Raw genomic sequence first — 20625 nt, 5'->3', positions numbered from 1 at the left:
CAGTGGTTTCACAGCTGCTGTGTGTCGACACACCGAGAAGGCGGGGCAGTGAAAAGAGAGAGAGGGGGTGAGCGAGGAGAGTGAGGGAAGGTGAGGTGAGCAAGGCAGACGGACCCACGGACGGAGGGAGGGGAGGAAGAGGAAGGAGGGAGGCTGGAGCTTTGCCAGTGTTTCCCAGCAACAACGGCAGGGAGAGGCAGGAATCCTCCCGCTCTCATTCACTCGTTTATTTCCACCTCTTATTTCAGTCCTTTATTCCTCCTCTGCTGATGCCACTTCCTTTCACCCCTCTCTCTCTCTCCTGGAGTTGGAGGAGGAGGAGGGAGGTGGGAGGGGTGGAGAGGAGTGGCATTGCGATACTGCAGGAACAGACTGAGGAGCTACGGGAGAGAAGAGAGAGGAGATGAGCAGGAGAGGTGGGAGAAGGAGGGAAGAAAAGAAAGGAGGCGAAATTAAAGAAGTGGAGCTTTGAAAAGGAAGAAATAAGGCGAGAGTAGGAGAGGAGAGATGACAAGAGGAGAGAGGAGGAGAGGTGGAAATAATGAAAAAGGAAAGGTAAAAGAAGAAGGAGAGGAAGGTGAGAGTGTGGAGAATGAGTTGCTGCAGGGTCAGAAAGATGGAAGAATGATTCAGTACGAGGAAAGAGTGGAAGGAAGGAAAGCCGGCTGAGGCTCTTCATTTGGGACCGAGTGAGGCGAGTTCTACAGATTGGCTGCAGGGCGTGAGGACGGAGGGAAGGATGGAGGGATGCAAAGCTTTGTGGAGTACACACCATCGCAGGTGGATTGATAACAATCATAAAATAAAGTGAACTCATCCTCCAGGAGTCTCTGCAGAACTTTGCTCCAACCAATATGAAAATGTCCCGTGATCAGATTTGCACTTCCTGTCCGAAACACGGAAAGATAGATTTGGAGTTTAGCCATATGGAACAAACTGAGGGAAACGTGTTGAGATGCCAAGGTGCTGGTTTACAGATGAATACTGTCAGATATTTTTAGATGTATTTTTGATCAGGAACTCGGCACATGTTGTTGGACTTCAGTGAGAAAACTCTGATCACCTGAACATCACTCAGCAGAGGATGATTGGATTGATGACAGCGAGACGGGGTTGGGAGAGTTTGAGGATATGTTTGGACCTGTGAAGGGAGCAAAGACAGAAGGATGTTCATTCACGCATGAAATGAATGTGATGTGAGTTATTGCTTAAATGGGAACAATCATGAAAAACCTGAAGGGGTTTTTTGGTTTCCTGTCTTATTTTTGATTGAAGGACAGACTGAATCTTTATTGTTTGACAGAAGTGAGTAGGAATAATAATCTGCTGAAAGCTGAACATGGTGATAAGTCTGATGTACTCAACTGAATGCTTTAGGATTAGCAGAAGTTTGGGATCCCTCCGCAGCACTTTGGTAGTTTTAAAGATCTTTTAGGTTCAACCCCTAAACTTCTTTATGGATTTGGTAAAAACCAGATGTTGAAAATGAAAATGAACTTGTTAAAATGTTTAATCCCTCTGAAAGGACAGACACACTGTTGATGCTGTGATTGACGAACCAAGAAACTCTGCGAGTTTAGGAAAAACCATGTTGGACATCATGTTATCATCATTGTCTGGATGCATGGACAGTGTTCTCCTGTTGCAAAAGTAAAATGATTCTCGCTTTAAAGAGCGGTTTATTGGAGTTCAAGGGGGATGGAAAGTCAAACTGGTGGATGAAAAGCCATTTTGTTGGGAGCATGAAAACGAAGAGAAACTTTGGAGGACTTTGAGGCACCTGTTCTACCTGTAGAATTTACGAAACGCTACACTCGTGGATGTTTACAGCTGAATGCAGAAGGACAACAAAAGAAGAACCTTAAGTGCTTTAAAAGAGGACACATCTGGATAAACATCTGGGTAAACCTGAGACAGTGAAAATGGACTATATGGATATGGACCACCATCAGCGTTTTTCCTTGATCAGCTGAGTGTCCGCCGATCATGGGTAGATTTCTGGGTGCGCTTGGTTTGACACTGGATCTATTTTCTGGAGAAGGCTTCATAGGTCAGCCTCGATGATGCGGCCCGGGTGTCCCTCCTTTACAGCTGTGGTTTTAACACTTTGTTTGAATAGATCTGGGTCTTTACAATGGTGAATGAGGACGAGAAGAAGCTTGGTCCCAGTTCCTCTTTAAGATCAAGAAGTTTGAGCAGATAATGGATTGGAAGGAACTGTGAGTAATAATAATAGTGATTTTTAAATCCTATTTCATCTCAGTCCAGCTTCATGTTTGAGGTACTGACAGTTCTGTGGAAGGCAAAAGCCGAGAGACGTGGAGAGACGTGCTCGCGGTGATAAATGAAGTCCAGATGTAATTGATACTGTAGACGCGTGAAGCATAGAGTGTAAAATAACAGCTTCAACGAGTCTCTGATGTCTCTTCAGTTTCTCCTTCAGGGGCTGTTAAACATATTTCACCCTTTGTCCAATCTATTGCGGTTGCTCACCTGTGGAGTCAGACATCCACTCAGAGAAGATGGAGTCATCCCTAACCCAGTGACATCACTGAAACACCATCATTCGAGCTAACACGTGAAATTGTGTAAATGTAGATCACATGTCTCAGATCACGGGTGGGTGTGGATGGTGATGGTGTCAGAGCATCAGCACATCTGCATTAGCATTAAAAAGTCCTTTAAAGAAGTGTGTCAGCCGCAGAAGGACGTAACCGCCATCACTGCGGATGAGTTCCTGTTAGGTGACGTGCACAGAGAATGTCGGGTATGCCGAGGGTTAGCACAGGTTAATACGTACCTGGTTAAACACAACGATCAGGCTGAGGCTCTCCCACAGTGCGTAAACAGATAAACTGTGTTGAGGTTTACCTGAGCAGATGTGTGGACGATCTGCACCCTCTATGGCGGTATCCTCATCACCATGTTTGCCGAGCTTCACATTTTCTTCGTGAAGTAACCGAATATTAAGCATGCTTTAATGACTCTGAGCCACGGAGCAAGTTCATTAGCATCCTAATGCTGAGCCTAGAGAGAGCTGCATGACTGGGATCAAATAAAATAATCAGAGTAGGTTTTTTTGTATTTACTTTGAATTTTCTTGAGGTGAAAATTGGGGGTGAGAGAGGTTTGAAATGTAAAAACAACTTTAGAGCAAAAGCATCAATTCGATAAGATAATCAGTTGACCTGTGTGACCGCCAACTGTGGTCTCTGCAGTGGGGAACAACCCAAGACCAAAACACAGGTGCCTTCCTTATGGCCCTTGTCGCTGGTGGCCCTGCTTTCGCAGAGTGCTTTCCTCTCTTGTTGTGATGCAGCGCCGCAGTTTAATGGGAGCGGGACGGTTTTCATCCTCTTTCTTTCTCTGCATGTCCTGCTGTACCTTTGCTCCATCTATCTCCAAAGCACCAGGAGATGCTGCTGCTCCCTCGGACACACGGTCACACACAGACACTCTCTCTCTCTCTCTCTGGTAAATGTGACGTTGGCAGTGAGTCCTGCCGGTGGTTGGAGGCAATAATGAGTATAGTATCTGTCTGGGAGGGAGTTTGAGCCTCCTCCTCCTCCTCCCTTCTCTCTCTGCCTGTGTTTGACATGGACCTTAAACTCATCTCTTAATACTCAGTCTCAGATCAGCTCTTCTCTCTCTCTGATCTTATTTTATGTTTTCTTTTATTTCCTGTTAAACGGTGTGTTTGGGTGCAGCTCGGTGCTCTCTGACTCTGTTTCTGTGTTTTGTGTCTTCAGGGCGGCTCACAAGCTCAGTCTGTCCCGCAGGAAGAAGTCCCCGCCCGGCTCCGCCTCCCTGCCCGGCGAGTCCCCAGAACCGCTGCTTTACACCGGGGGCTTCAGCGGGGCCTTGCAGCTCTCCCCGCCTGCCATCCCACCATGTCTCCTTCGAGCTGGGTCAAAGGTCAAGGACACGCCGGGGATGGGAAAGGTGAGATAGTGTGGTGTTAGTCTGGATCTGATGGATGTAGCTACTGGGACTTTACCTGCTCAGCTGATGGAGTCGAGCCTTGAAGTCAGCGGTGGGGGTGTAGGGGAGGGTACCAGGTCACTGTAAGCTCTAAGGAGCTCAGAAAGAATCAACTGCACTTCTTCAGGTTTGGTGAAGAAGCTTTACCTCGCTCATGTGGCTATGGGCTGGCTGCAGGTGGGCAGTCTCTCTCTCAGGAGCTATCGTCCCTCGGCAGGATATCTGCAATCAGCAGGAATCTGTGCTGTAGTCTTAGTCTGGGCTCACACTGCCTGTGTCACATGTTTCTAACAATGGGTTAAACATCTGCTCTCCAGAAGATTAGCCCTGTAACCAGCATTACTCTAAGAAGAGTGTCGTTAGCTCAGAGGCTTTAATGAGCTCTGCAGCCCATCGGGGGGCGCTGACAGGCTCGTCTCTGACAGGTTAATGTTTGTTGGCGTTTGGGTGCAGATCAGACGCTTGGCTATCAGACTGTTGGTGGACGGAGCGATTAGCGTCTGAGCTCAGGTCTCCACCAAATCACCGTAATCACACGATGTCCTTGCTAACCTCTCAGACACAGCTGACTGGTGAGCCAGGTAACTCTGGCGCACCATTAGCTTGAAGCGTGAGCTCCTCATTTCTGTGCTCTCTCATCTCTGCTGACACAAAGAAGCACCGAACTGAGACTCGCAGACATACATGGTTCACTGACGTGTTTGAGTTTGATGACTCTCCGTCCATGTGAAGCCCTCATCATCCCCCTAAACTCTTCCTATGCCAGCTGCTGTGACTGCAGCAGTAAGTGTGCCTGAATCCTGAAGAGGAAGCTCTCTGCTGGCATTCAGATGTCAGGTGATTCCTCCTGCAGCAGGTGGGCTCTGTGTGAGGTCCCCACAGGTCAGGGTGTGCTGCTGGCTTCAGAGCCCTGCAGGCACCATGTAGGGACTCCATGTCTCCTCGCTGCAGCTCAGGTTCCTTCATCTCCATCCGCCGGCAGCTGCAGGAGCTCACATCTGCATCCTGCCAATGCAACGGTTAATGAGGCAAGGACAGAAATGAAAGAGCATTTTAAAGGAGACGCGGTGAAGTTAGGAGGATCATACATCTCTGCTCCTGCACCTTACACTGAACTAACAGAGTCACTGCCAACACCTACAAACTACTCACAATGTAGATCATCATTTCATCTTTCTCCTTCTTCTTTCCTTCTGATCTGAACACAAAGTTCTCATTAAGAAAACTGAAGCTGCTCGTATTCTTCTTCTTTTTCTTTAATGGTCTGCACAACAGATCACCTGCCTCCATCTCCTCCTATCCTAGCATCCACCTCTGCATGTACTTCTTCATCCATGAGCCTTCTCTGCTACTCCATCTCCATCCTCTACCATCCCTCCTCTGCACATGCTTCTTGATTTGACTTTGTAAGAATTTAGTGACATTAGATGAACTCCTGGAAACAGGCAGAGTCAGAGGTAAGTATTCACTCTGACTGCCGTCTCTTCTCTCGTTTGCATTCAGCGCTGCATTCATTCCTCTGAACCTGCAGTTATTCTCTTTAATGTCTTAAAACTTCTCACCATGGCCTCTGGCTGCTCTCTGTGTGGGCGAGAGAGCCTGAGCTGGATTCTGGGTGTAAACACTTCATCGTGAGTGATATCAAACTCTGAGTTCAGACTGAGGTCAGAGCTGTTTCTGTTTGAAGCTCTGCAGTTTGAAAGCAGCCCTTCAGATTTTTGCTATTTGCTATCTTTGCTATCTATTGATGCTGTACCTTTAATCTGAAAATATCACAGCGAGGATCTGACCCAGCCTGCTTCTGCAACACTGCACTGAAACATGCACTTCCTCTGACGTCCAGCAGAGGCAGCAGGAAGTCAGTGCCCACATGTTTACAGCCTGATACACAAACTGTTTGGTCTCTATAAATATGTGTCCCTGTATAACAGCTGCATTTGAATTATTAGGGGTGTGGCCTCTCTGACTGACAGGTGACACAAGGGGTTTTAGCTTCAGCTAAACTGGACCTCTGTGCTGTGTTTGTGCTGTTGGAGCTTTTTGGAGCATTTTTAATGACATCATACATCTGCACTAACAGACTGTCCAGGAAGGCGGAGCTTCAGTTTTAGGGTTTTATTTGGATGTTACTGATCAGGTGAAAGAAAAAATGAAGAAAAAATCCTGTAAAAACATTTGTGATTGAACATAAATGTGCCGAGTAGGGCTGGGTATCGTCACTGATTTCTAGAATTGATTCACAAGGTCCCGATTTGATTTGATCCATGATTCGATTCGATTTGATTTGAATTGGGGAAATTTGCCTCAGACAGAAATATTATAATTCTGATCATTTATCAGTACATATCCATATTTTTATATCTTTAAAAAGAAAACTGACATTTCTGTAAGCATCACAGCAAATGCTTTTGTGTCAAAGTAACAGAGCGAAAACACAGAAAAACATGAAGGAGAATTTCCTGACCTGTCTTTTTATAGCAGATAACCACCTTAAAAATATTCTGCAGTAAAACAAAAACAGAAGAAAACCATTAATCTACACATGAACATTACCTGATGTTTCTGAAGTGAAAGCAAATTTACAGAGGTTTAATTAGAGACACAGCTAAGTGTTTTGCAATATCACATAATATTGAAAATTTTCTTCAGTATTGAACAAAAGAAATGGGGCTTTCTTGTCAGAAGTCAGTTAAATTAAAAAAAAGAAAAACAGCAGCCGACAGCGCTGTACATAACAGTAGACTTGTGCGTAATAAACAAGAAAATAATGCAGAAAACAGAGATTTTTAGATGAGAAAGTGTTTTTGAAGTGCACTGAGAGAGAGAGCTGTGCATGAAGTGTCATTTTACTGTGGTGGAAGCAAAACAGCAAAAGAGAGAATTCATGACGATGTTTATGTGAAGCGAAATGTGAAGTGAAATGTGAAGCGTAGTTTGGATCTTCTTTTGCTGCTGGTTCAGTCAAATTTGGTTGGAGAGAGACATAGCCTGAGATTCTGGCATTTCGGGCATAATAAATTTATATTTAGATTTATATTCATTCAAGATTTTAATGAATCGATATTGCGTTATTCAAGCTAGAATCGATTTTAATCTGAAAATCAATAATCAAAAAAATAATCAATAATCAAAACCCACCCCTAGTGCCGAGTGACTGGAACACATAAAATTAGCTGTGACTGGATCAGATGGCGACTTTCAAGCTGCTTCCTGTCTGTATCCGTGGTGACAGAGGAGCTGGCTCGCAGAGACTCGATGTTTAAAACCTGCTCCGTCTCATTATTGGCTGTAAACTCAAACTCCTCGCCACCAGCTCAGCAGCTCTATGACAGCACAATAAAACCCTTTAGAAGGCTGAGGGACACGGGCTGTTGAAGGTCAAAGGTCAGGAAAGCAGTGTGACTCCCTGCTCAGTCCAGCTCTGATTACAGTCTAAAATGTCATCCTGGAATACCTGAAGAAGAGCTCAGGACGTCTCTGGAGGCGTTACGGCTGATTCTGAGCTTCTTTCAGCACAAACAGTTGATGGTGTGTATCAGGTGATCTGAGTCAGGTGATCTAACGCAAACTCAGTGAAAACCACATGGAAAACAAAACTAAACAGCAGGTAGAAAAAATCAAATCAAAGTTTAACTAAACAAAGTCAAAGAAGCACAGTTTCCTTCCAACTCGGTGTCAATATCTCTGAACGCTTGTACCCAAGATAACGAACGGCTGCAGGTGAAGCAAACGTGGCCACGTTCAGGCCAACCATCTATCACTATCTGAGCACCTCTGGCTTAGTTTAACGTTTCATGATGCAACTCCATTGTCCAGCCAGAGACTTGATGAACGCAGCAGTCTTCTCTGTGCTTCATGCTTCCTGTCTGTCCTCAGGTCAGAGTCATGGTCCGGATCTGCTCGGTCCAGGATGAGTCCTCGGAGTCCATGTCCTTCCTGAAGGTCGACGGCAGAAAGAAGCAGCTCACACTGTGCGAGACGTCAGCCCAGAGACGGTCCTCAGCCTCAGCGCCAAAGACCTTCACCTTTGATGCCATCTTCTCGCAGGACGCCTCCCAGGTGAGTTCTCCAGCATCAGGAACTTTACCATATCTTCTTCCGGGGATTAGTGTGGGTAACGTTACAGCTGATAATTTAGCTGCACAGACCTGCTGCTGGTGACGCAGAATGAACAGTTTAAAGTGAAACTTTCAGAGTTTTCTGAATAAAAATCTAAATTCAGGGCACGCACGAAGGTTTGAGCTCTTCATCAGCAACGTGTCAGCATGCTCTTTACCCACAAAGAGCAATGACAGCAGCAGACAGATCACAGTGCTGTGTGTGCGTGTGTGTGTGTGTGTGTGAGTGTCAGTGCTGAATGTTTGTATCTGTGATGTGACATATACCTGCAGATAGATTCATAAAAACATGTTTATGATGTTCAATTTTTCAGCTCCTCCAAGCAAACAACATGGCACTCAGCATCATCGTGCCTGCTGGGCTGCAGATCTTCTCTCTTTTTAGACACCTGACTGCATCGGTGATATAATGGTTTCATGTTTAACACGAGTTTTATTGGAGAATTGGAGAAAACACCTGGGTCAGTGTGGAGTCCACGCTCAGGTGTCTGACTGCTGGACAAAGTGCACCAATAAGAGACTTCCCTCATTCTTATTAATTTCAGTTTTATGTATATAGCACTAGATCACACCAACAGTTTCCTCAACAGTCAATCGTTGTTGTGGAAGTTACTTCTTACACAAATGAAAGAAAGCAGTCCTACATATTTGTTTAATATGTGCATTGAAGAACATATCCTGGACAAAAATGACTCCAAGGTTCATCACAGTGTTACTGCAAGTCAAGGTAATGCCATCCACTGTAAGAACATGCGACTCACTATGGAGCCCACGAACTTGCAATCCACAAGCCACTTTGCTAGCTATGACTGTGTCTACTGCTGTCATTGTACTGAGCCTTAATTGCACTGGCTGAGTCTTCACATTTAGTGCAGAGACCAGATCTCCCAAGATGAAAGTTGAATCGCTCTGTGTGTCGAGCAGAGCATATGTGAGAATCTCGCTGTGGGGGTCTTCTGCCAATGACACAAAAACAGGAACAATGCTAGACGTAGCTGAGGAGTATCTTGTCAATGTGTGTGACATGACTAGGGATGGGTATCGTTTAGGTTTTATCCGATACCGGTGCCAAATCGGTACTTTTGAAACGGTGCCGGTGCCCAAACGGTGCTCAAACCGGTGCTTAAAGAATGGAGAACACAAAATTGGTCCAAAAACCTCTCATGTTCAGCTGGTTTTTTGTAAAAAGATAACAATGTTAGCCTTTTCTGCAGCTATGGGGCATATATGGTATCACTCTTGGCTGGAAGCAGTGCTTAAACAATGGAAAAAACACAAACTTTGTCCAAAAACCTCTCATGTTTAGCTGTTTCCCTCTTTTTCTTTGGACATTTTAGCCTTTTTGGCCAGGGTGAAGGGAGTATCTGCCATCAAACAAGAAGACAGCCGCATGTAGCTATGATGATGTTTGCTAGTTCACCTTACCTGCACTAATGTAATAACGTGGTTAGCCTACTCAACGTAAATTACACACGAACAACATCAAACTACTCACGCAGAGAAGAACGGCTGCTGCTGCCATCATCATCCGTCATCATCCTGCTACACTGGCAGGGCTAGAGGCTAGGACTCTCCTCTTCGTGTTTTTGGGGATGTTGCTAACTCCGGGTCTGATAACAGGCACCACACCCGCAGTAGATGCGCTTGGTGTGAGGTCTCGCAGCAAGCTATCAAATACGGCGCATTTCTCGGCTTTTAAAAAAACCCCGAAATGTGCGCTGCTTTTCAGTCTGGTTACTACCGTTTATGTCCGACACCGGTACCCATCCCTAGACATGACATTGCGGACTTCCTTTGTCTCATTTCCTGCAGATGGTGAATCGCTGTTTAACATTTCACTGGCTCCCTCAATTCTCTCTATGTGCAAGCAAGTTGGATGATTTCGACCACATACAGTGGGGCAAAAAAGTATTTAGTCAGCCACCGATTGTGCAAGTTCCCCCACCTAAAATGATGACAGAGGTCAGTAATTTGCACCAGAGGTACACTTCAACTGTGAGAGACAGAATGTGAAAAAAAAAATCCAGGAATTCACATGGTAGGATTTGTAAAGAATTTATTCGTAAATCAGGGTGGAAAATAAGTATTTGGTCACCTCAAACAAGGAAAATCTCTGGCTCTCACAGACCTGTAACGTCTTCTGTAAGAAACTTTTCTGTCCCCCACTCGTTACCTGTATGAATGGCACCTGTTTGAACTCATCATCTGTATAAAAGACACCTGTCCACAGCCTCAAACAGTCAGACTCCAAACTCCGCCATGGCCAAGACCAAAGAGCTTTCGAAGGACACCAGGAAAAGTATTGTAGACCTGCACCACACTGGGAAGAGTGAATCTACAATAGGCAAGCAGCTTGGTGTGAAAAAATCAACTGTGGGAGCAATCATCAGAAAATGGAAGACATACAAGACCACTGATAATCTCCCTCGATCTGGGGCTCCACGCAAGATCTCATCCCGTGGGGTCAAAATGATCATGAGAACGGTGAGCAAAGATCCCAGAACCACACGGGGGGACCTGGTGAATGACCTGCAGAGAGCTGGGACCAAAGTAACAAAGGTCACCATCAGTAACACACTACAACGGCAGGGAATCAAATCCCGCAGTGCCAGACGTGTTCCGCTGCTGAAGCCAGTGCATGTCCAGGCCCGTCTGAAGTTTGCCAGAGAGCACATGGATGATACAGCAGAGGATTGGGAGAATGTCATGTGGTCAGATGAAACCAAAGTAGAACTTTTTGGTATAAACTCAACTCGTCGTGTTTGGAGGAAGAAGAATAGTGAGTTGCATCCCAAGAACACCATACCTACTGTGAAGCATGGGGGTGGAAACATCATGCTATGGGGCTGTTTTTCTGCCAAGGGGACAGGACGACTGATCCGTGTTAAGGACAGAATGAATGGGGCCATGTATCGTGAGATTTTGAGCCAAAACCTCCTTCCATCAGTGAGAACTTTGAAGATGAAACGAGGCTGGGTCTTCCAACATGACAATGATCCAAAACACACCGCCCGGGCAACAAAGGAGTGGCTCCGTAAGAAGCATTTGAAAGTCCTGGAGTGGCCTAGCCAGTCTCCAGACCTCAACCCCATAGAAAATCTGTGGCGGGAGTTGAAAGTCCGTGTTGCTCGGCGACAGCCCCAAAACATCACTGCTCTCGAGAAGATCTGCATGGAGGAATGGGCCAAAATACCAGCTACTGTGTGTGCAAACCTGGTAAAGACCTATAGTAAACGTTTGACCTCTGTTATTGCCAACAAAGGTTATGTTACAAAGCATTGAGTTGTATTTTTGTTATTGACCAAATACTTATTTTCCACCCTGATTTACGAATAAATTCTTTACAAATCCTACCATGTGGATTCATGGATTTTTTTTTTCACATTCTGTCTCTCACAGTTGAAGTGTACCTCTGGTGAAAATTACTGACCTCTGTCATCATTTTAGGTGGGGGAACTTGCACAATCGGTGGCTGACTAAATACTTTTTTGCCCCACTGTATAGTGCATGTGTGCCTTCTTTTGCATTCTTTACTAGTGTGACCCTTTCTTAAACAGCCGAAGCAAAGACGGTTTTCACGAATGAAAGCTCTCTTTTCATCAGGAAGCCTTGTGGCAAAGGTTGGGCACTTGGCGACACCGTGTGTTTCATCGTTGCAGACGAAGCATGGTGGTCTTGGCTTTGAAATTAAGGTCCCTGGTTTACCTGCAGAGTGCTTAGCTTGAGCATTGGTGCTGAGTGCCTTGGTTCTCAGAATCAGAATCAGAATGGGGTTTATTGCCAAATGTTGAGCAGGTTTACAACATTAGGAAATTGCTGCGGTGCTTCAGTGCAAACATGGTGTCATAAATAACACTTAAATAGACATGGAAAAAATAAAAGTGGGGATAAGAATTAAAAGTGCTACGTGGAAAGATATGTGCATGAGATATACATGAGATATATACATGAGAGTAAGAATTAAGAGTGCTTCTCTTAGGAAGCCTTTCATCTGTTACTTTAGTGGTTAATAAGAAGGGAGAAGCAATGGGGTTGCAGGCTATTCTAGCTTCCCTTTGTAGAAATCTGGTGAAATGAGCAAATGGTGGATACTCTTGACATCTGTCTAGTTCATCCACAACAACGCGACCCCATCTGCGTACCAGCCATTCGGGCAGTTTTTTGAGAAGTTTATGATTTTCTTCACAATCATTTAGAATTGCCAGCCCTTTAACATGAGGGATGGCCTCGGCACAACTTTGAAGGAAATCTGAAAACTCTCTGAGGGCTACTGGGTCATTGGGAGCTATTTTTGGCCATTTCATCAGTTTATCCCTGAAAGCCTTGTGGACGACAAATGAACTTCCATACCTCTCCTGAAGAATCTCCCAGGCACCCTGATATGCATCTTCTGAGTTTCGATAGAAGAATCCTTCGACCGCCTTCCGTGCCTCACCTGCAAGATAACTTTTCAAATACAACATTTTTTCGCCTGCGGGGAGGGGTTTGTGGCCAGTCAATGCTATAAAGGATATCTTCCAGTCTATAAACTTTAAAGGGTTACCAGTGAACACTGTGGGTTCAGGTTCAGGCAGACAGTTGGAGACGAACAAGCTTGCAAGCTCCTGTGTTAAGCTGACCTCCTGTTGCTTTTGCAAAATCTCAGGTGGTGCACACTGCGGTCGAAATGATTCAGCCTGTGGATTCAATGGATTCTGAGATTCAATGATTTGGCTATCAAGTTGTGATTTGTCATCTGCTTCATACTTAAGGCTTTCCAATCCATTGTAGTTGTTGTAAGCTCTCACTCTGGCTGCTGCTACTTTTACCTCATTTTCTGCCTGTAGCTGTTGCAGTTTAGTTCTCTCTTCCTCTAACTTTGCTGTCATTTCTGCAATCATTTGTGCTTCCTTGATTTTCCACTCATGCTCTAAGCTACTCAACTTGGCTTGCTGTTCATGTATTCGTTGCATTGCCTTCGCCTGTTCTAGTTTAGCTGCAAGGTCAGCTTCGGCATCCACACGTTTGCTAGAAGTCGTAGATGTGGCTCCAGAGTATGAATCTGAGCCCTTTGAATGCTCTGAAATAACTGTTTCTGTTTCAGTTTTCCCAAAAACAGATCCATACTCCTCCTTACTTAATATCATCCTTACACGCTCCTTCTCGAACCTGTCATTAAAAGTCTTATCTATATCTTCTAGTCGTTTACTAATGAGATCACAAATTTCTGTTGTTAGGGCAACACAGGCATCCATTCTCTTGACAACATCTGGAGTAGAAGTATGATTACGTCGGCTAGGCTCATACAGTTCATGTACTAATGCTTCTTTAGCCTTAATGTCCGTTTGTGTTCTAACAAGGTCTTCGTTTGAGAAGAAACCTTTCAGCTTTGTTCTAACTCCTCTTGCTAACTCCTTCCAGGACTCATATGCCTTGCTAAATGACCTTTCATTTTTCTTGGCCTCCTGTTCATGCATCTCCTGCCCCTTTTCTGTTAGTCTTCGCTCTCTGGAGCTGGACCTGGCCTGTTGTGCCTCTGTAGATTTGTCTATTTCTTCAACGGGGGACCACATTATTATTAATTTTATTTTTGGCTTGTTGCACCTGCCCTTTTAAGTGTATATATCTGAACTCAAATGGGTTGAGTGGTGGTTTCAAACTTATTAACACTCAACTTAGATATTTACACCTTTAACCTCACAGACTGGCAACAAAACCCAAATAATACTGATGATGCCCTCAAATCAGACAATTTGCCACTTAAGTTTTTACAGAAGTACAACTGATAGCATAAAGCCCAGATTCAGTCTTCGACATTCTGATGTAAGAAATGTGGGATATTCAGCATCACAAGTTTACATGCTACTGTGTTAAATACAGAAGAGGTCTTTCTTTCTTGCATTACTTTAGACTGCCATGTTGAAGATCATTTGCTCACACAGCTTACAAGATGCAGATGTGCATGACATTGTATTTATAATGTCCTTATTTTGAGTCCTTTACTGATCCAGCAGTCTCTGGATGATGCGATACACTCCTTTACTCACAGTTCGACGAAAGAATAAGATGAGCGTAGATGGCTGCAAGGCAGCGATGAGTTTCACTGTAGCACCCCTTGGCATCAAGAACAACAGAAGAGTCTCTAACGGGTGCAGCCATTTATTTCCTCACCACACACGGCTCATTCTCTGGACGTTGAGCACCATGAAAACTATAAAATAAGAAAAAATTGATACCCGTACAGTACTTTTTGAACTATAACAATGAGGAATAACAACAATGAGCTTAAGTTAATTCAGGCAAGTTCAAACAAGTAATTATGAGATATACAGTCACAGATTAAATAAAACAAAAGGGGTTACTTCAAACAGCATCAAGGGATTACACAGTTCAGTTAAATAAAATATAACAACAGATCACCTCTCATCACATACCTCAGTCCGCTTGCCAAGGGTGCAAAACTCCGGTAAACACTTAAACACTTCGGCCCGTTTCTCATGGGGTGCTGCTAGCTTGCATGACACACATGTCTTGCCAAAAAAAATAGCACATGGATGTAAGTAACGTAAATACAGAATAAAAAGGTTTTCAGATAGCTCACAATACAAACGCAGCAACATACCTTACATTAGAAACACACTTATCATACTTATCAAAGTATTATCGTAACTTACATGGACTTTGTACAACTTATTCCTGCCGCGACAGACTGCTCCATACACATTACGGGGTATGCCTCTGAGCACATCTGTCCTTAGTGCGACTGCGCATACAGTTCCGACAAGCCCCGCAAGGATGACTTATGGTACAGATCAGCGGTTCATTACATTGTATTTAAGGCACTAGAAAAGTCAAGATACTCAATCTCCATCAAAGTAATTAAGTAATAGATATACAACAACTATTTTTGGTTTGATTGTTTTTATCAGAACTCTTCCTGTAATTCTACACATTTATGTATTCCTGCTGATGATTTCTTTCGTTTACTGAGCTGTCTCTTTTTTACCTCCTAAATCACCATGGTAATGAACGCTGAACACTCATTTGGTTTAAAATCATCTGGAAGCACTAGATTTTTACAAATTCTCTTATTTACATCTTGCTTTCAGTGTGATATGAATGTTATATGTGCAGCCATCACCTTAGAAACAAACAGCAGCACTGAGCATACCCAGACACATCATTCACTGCCATTCATATCTTGAATTTACTGCTGTGTGACACAAATCACTAGATTAACCAGTTTCTGCCACTTTTGTCTTTAAGACTATTTTACTGTTAGATTTTATCATCGTCTCATCTGATATCGTCTCTGATTGGAGAAGGTGGAGCTCACAGGGAGCAGAGAGCCACAACAGAGAAAGTTGATAACCACAGTGATGAGACCCATGATCTCTGACTGAGGTTCCAGGTTTAGTTGAGTTAGCTAACTCAGAGGAAGCCTGGATATGTTAACTTCCTTTGTAGGACACCTCTCAGGTGTGTAAGCTCAGCTTTAAAGTCAAGGCATCCACATGGGGAAGGATTCACTTTGTCACTCACAGCTGGTCCTAAATGACTTTTCCTGCTCTGGTTACCTGCAGCAGGTCACATACCTGCCATGCTGTTGCTGGCATGTCAGCAGCGGGCTTCGGTACACCAAGTGCTCCAACATCTCTGACCTAAAGCTTGTCAAAAATACTGTACTGTGTGTATTGTTATGTATGAGGCGCTGTGATAGTGGCAGTGCTCTAAGTGATCGCTGGCTTCTCTCTTCTAGGCTGAAGTGTGTTCAGGAACGGTGGCAGAGGTCATCCAGTCGGTGGTGAATGGCGCGGACGGCTGCATCTTCTGCTTCGGGCATGCTCACCTGGGTAAACACATGATACGCCACCCACACACACAAAGACATAATTCTGAAAAGTCACATGATTGTTGAGTTGACCCTGCCTCCACAGGTAAGACGTACACCATGATTGGTCGGGACTGCTCCACCCAGAGCCTGGGTGTGGCTCCAACGGCGATCTCCTGGCTGTTCAATGTGATCGAGGACCGGAAGGAAAAGTCCGGAGCTTGTTTCTCAGTCAGAGTGTCGGCCGTGGAGATCTCCGGCCGCGAGGAGACGCTCACCGACCTCTTGGCCGAACTGGCGGCGGCAGGGCACCAGGAGGCACCAGGCCCCGCTGTGTTGCTGAGAGAAGATCCCATCTGTGGATCCCAGGTACAGGAAACAACTCGCACTTTGAGCACTTTTTAACCAATCACACAAACTGGCCTCTGATATAAACCGAGGACTGTGATTAGATGATATATAACTAATGATTACAGCTCAACATGATATCCAATATGTTCATCCAGTCATCCGGGCCACTCATGCCGTTCCCTTTCCAAAAGACCTCGCCATCTCCTCCTTTCCTTCTCTTTGTCTGTTCCTGACCTACTCACTGAACTCCTGTTCACTCTAGAGACTTCTTCACTGTTGACACCTGTCCAATTAGTCCTGACCTTCCTCCTCCAACTCGTTCAGTTTGTTTTATCTCCCCGGGCTCCTTCTATCTGCGCTCACTTTAATTTTCTTTCTCTTTTTCTCCTCTCATTCTGACATCCTTCCTTTTTTTCCTTTATCAAACCTCATTCTGTCTTACTTTAACTTTTATCTCGTTCATTTTCTCTCTAAGAGTAAAGAAGGATTTCTACTTTGAGCCAGAAGAACATCACAGAGCTGCAGATGGCAGGAAGATGATCACAGTCTGGTTTCTGTGCTGCAGAATGATTTAAAGCTTTGTTTCAGTCCGAGCCTGACTAATATGGGGTAAACTCTTGGCAGTGTCTGCGCCTGATTGCAAGATGCCTATGTGTTTTAATCGTGCCTGATGTTAAACTGAGTCAGGAGAAAGACATCAATATTGGATAAATACAGCTTCCATCAGGGTCATAGCTCAGTGAAATCTGAATGTGAATCCATCCATCCTCTTCCCCCTGTCCTGTGGTAGCTCTCAGACTCTGTGTATATATAAATCTAAGTTGGCTTTATATGAACAGAGAAGAAGAGCTCTTTCTTACTGCAGGATCTTCATTAGGGATGGGTATCGTTTAGGTTTTATCCGATACCGGTGCCAAATCGGTACTTTTGAAACGGTGCCGGTGCTCAAACGGTGCTCAAACCGGTGCTTAAAGAATGGAGAACACAAAATTGGTCCAAAAACCTCTCATGTTCAGCTGGTTTTTTGTAAAAAGATAACAATGTTAGCCTTTTCTGCAGCTATGGGGCATATATGGTATCACTCTTGGCTGGAAGCAGTGCTTAATCAATGGAAAAAACACAAACTTTGTCCAAAACCTCTCATGTTTAACTGTTTTCCACTTTTTCTTTGGTCATTTTAGCCTTTTTGGCCAGGGTGAAGGGAGTATCTGCCATCAAACAAGAAGACAGCCGCATGTAGCTATGATGTTGTTTGCTAGTTCACCTTACATGCATTAATGTAATAACGTGGTTAGCCTACTCAACGTAAATTACACACGAACAACATTAAGCTACTCACGCAGAGAAGAACGGCTGCTGCTGCCATCATCATCCGTCATCATTTCACTACACTGGCAGGGCTAGAGGCCAGGACTCTCCTCTTCGGGGATTTTTGGGGGATATTGCTAACTCCGGGTCCGATAACAGGCAACCCACGCACAGTAGATGCGCTCGGTGTGAGGTCTCGCAGCAAGCTATCATACGGCGCATTTCTGGGCTTTTAAAAAAAAACACTATGCGTCGCCAGGTGTTTCATCGGATTTGAGGTGTTGCCTCCTTTGACAGTATCAGCTTAAAGCACTTGTTGCAGGCTGCTGAGTTTGCATATTTTGCTGTGAAGTACAGCCAGACTTTTGACCGCTTCGCCTTGGGCATTTTTAATCTGTAGCTCTGCTCTAAAAGAACGTACGTACCTGGGCCCGCCTACTATCCTCGGAAACGTAAAATTATTGGCTAGAAGTGTATCACAGCTCAGGAAAAAAAAGCACCGAAATAAAGCACCGAAATGTGCGCTGCTTTTCGGTCTGGTTACTACAGTTTATGTCAGAACCTGTGCCATCATGGCACCGGACACCGGTACCCATCCCTAATCTTCATCATGTACACCTGCAAGCAGAAGCTGAAAACATGGACTTTCATGCTAGCCTGCAGCATTTCACCGTGAAGCATGCCTCTGTTCTGTGCAGCCACCTCAGTCCCAGCTTATCTGCATCTCATTAGCTCTTTCTATCAGCTGCAGAACCAGATAGAGGTTCGGGCGAGCAGTGCCGAGCGAGCAGCATCCTTCCTGGACGCCGCCCTGGCAGCGAGGAAGAGCAACCAAATGCCGAACAACCAGGAAGTCCGAAGGAACTCCCACTTCCTGTTTACCCTGCACCTCTACCAGGAGAGACTGGACAAGAGCAACAAGGCAGCCAGTGAGTGTGTGCGTGGTCATAACTGATATTTTGCCAGAATTATTAAAAGTTGCTGTGACGTTAAAACTCTACTCATATTTGTGGACCAGTTTCGCAGCTTCTTCCTCTTTTCAGTATGTTTGTTATCAGGAAGCAGAACCTCAAGCAATAAAACCTAAACCCTTTAAAATTCAAACTTGAGATCACTGAGGGAACTGATAGTATATCAGGAACATATACCTCACTCGTCTGACACCTGTTGGTTTGTGGACTCCACGTTTTGAAGGCTGAGACTAACCAAAGAGAACACTGATGGCAGGTTAAGCAGATACATGATGGACTAATGCTCTACATGGTTCACTTCTGACACGGTGTCAGACAAGTAACTGGACATGCTCCGATGAAATGGCTGAGAGATTCAGGCTGGGTGGAGCTCTCTGAGTTTGGTCTCCCTTCCTGTTGAGATGTTCACAGTTTCTGAAGGTGAAGGCAAGGTTGCAATTCATTCCATACAAACTGTGGATCTGGGAAAAAGCAGGGCGCTTTGAAGAGAAACTGGTACTCAGCATGTCATTGAAAACCCTAAATGAAGTCTGAATGGCTTATTTGGTTCAGCTGAAGCGAGATATGATAATCCTTAAACCTCCCAGCAGTACACAGACCTGCACACACACTCCAGCTGCAGACTCATCAGCTCAGCAAGGACTTGGAGCAGCAGCAGGTTAGAGGCTCTGACCCCGGGACAAGAATAAAAGCCCCCATTAGCGACCATGCAGCTGTAAAATTTGGCAGCTCAATTAGTCGTTAGCTCTTTTTTTCCACACTCCAAACATGTAGCTGCTAATTAGCTTGGTGTTGAATTGCTAACATGCTCAACAGGAGCGTTTACAAGCAGAGCAGCTACACTAACGCTGCCTCCACCCACGTCTACCTGTCAGCAGAGCCGCTTCCTCCGTTATTGGGCTTTTATGCTGGAATAAATCTGCATGGCTAACGAGCCCTGATGGCTTGGCATCCTGCAGTGTTTATAGAGCTGTGGAAAAGCATCCACTCAGTGGCGCTCAGCACTTTCTAAATCTTGCTGATGTGGCCGGTTAATGGTTCTCGCCATCATTACTCTGAATTAATGAAATGAGCAGGCAGTTAAACTGAGCGGATCAGACTGATACTGAAGCTTAGCGGGATGCATTTGGGACGTGTTCAGATGAAGCTTCTTTAACATTTGCACATGCATGCAGGCGTATATATGTTTCTACATTTGGTTAGTAATGTATTGGAAGTATGATCTGATGACTTGAGATTTGCTGCAGGACTTTACTTCAGCTCGCACACAGCCCACGGGCATTTTATATGATTCCTATCATTCACAGATAAGGAAGAGATGTCTTTACCCTAATGGCTGCTTGGTTCCTGATAAATGATTCAAAGCAGCCAATAAGTTATTACCAAAGCTATTGATTATGTTTCTGTCTATAGACTAATGAATAGATTGTTGTCTCAGAACTAATGAGCAGTTAAGCAGGCAGTGTCATACATTATAAAGCCCTCTCAATCTGCATGGCAGTGTCCAGTCGGAGTCGCCTTCACCTCCTGGATTTGGGCAGCTGCGAGACGGACATCAGCAGGACCCGAGAGGGGGGCGGGGGTCAGTGTCTGTCGTTCTCGGCGCTGGGAAATGTCATCCTCGCCCTTGCCAATGGAGCCAAGCACGTTCCCTACAGGTACGGGCATTTTGATGAGCTCAATGGGGTCAAAGGTCACAGCAGCCAAACAACAGATGGACCAATGATCCCCGTGAGGGGGGTGGGGGTCAAGCTGTGAGCTTTAATGAGCTTTCAGTCAGTGTTAAATGGTTGTTTAAGCTGATGAATAAGTCACAGTAATGATAACTGATGTTCAGTCCTTTTTTGCTCCTCACATTTGGTCTTTTCTGTTTAATACCTATTTCTGGATGCTATTTTTTAATTATATTGATGAACTTTCACCTCGCTCCTTCGTCCCCTTTTCTTTTCGTTTGTGAAGCCATCAGCATCACATGTGTTTTATTTATGGAGCGAATATCTGCACCAAAGAATCTCATCAGTTATCATCCACAGACTTCAAAGACTAACATACAAGCCTGTCGATGGAAGAATCTTTGATATCTTTA

The 20625-nt window shown here is 44.7% G+C and overlaps 1 protein-coding gene across 4 annotated transcripts in view; it reads left to right on the top strand.

The window, feature by feature from the left end:
- LOC308397277 (kinesin-like protein KIF26A) overlaps positions 1-20625 on the top strand; it is a 61290-nt gene that overhangs the window by 26631 nt on the left and 14034 nt on the right. For 3 of the 4 annotated variants that reach the window (XM_080883109.1, XM_080883108.1, XM_080883110.1), the window contains 6 exons: positions 3750-3942; positions 7858-8040; positions 15838-15931; positions 16016-16278; positions 18314-18497; positions 20041-20197. In XM_080883109.1, coding sequence (XP_080739235.1) covers positions 3750-3942; positions 7858-8040; positions 15838-15931; positions 16016-16278; positions 18314-18497; positions 20041-20197 — 1074 coding nt within the window. Of the gene's footprint in view, positions 1-153; positions 2220-3749; positions 3943-7857; positions 8041-15837; positions 15932-16015; positions 16279-18313; positions 18498-20040; positions 20198-20625 lie in introns of those variants that run through there. The other variant, XM_080883111.1, reaches the window with a different exon arrangement.

Source organism: Rhamphochromis sp. 'chilingali' (assembly GCF_963969265.1).
Source record: "Rhamphochromis sp. 'chilingali' genome assembly, chromosome: 5".
NCBI lineage: Eukaryota > Metazoa > Chordata > Actinopteri > Cichliformes > Cichlidae > Rhamphochromis > Rhamphochromis sp. 'chilingali'.
This window is presented reverse-complemented; position numbering and strand designations above follow the sequence as displayed.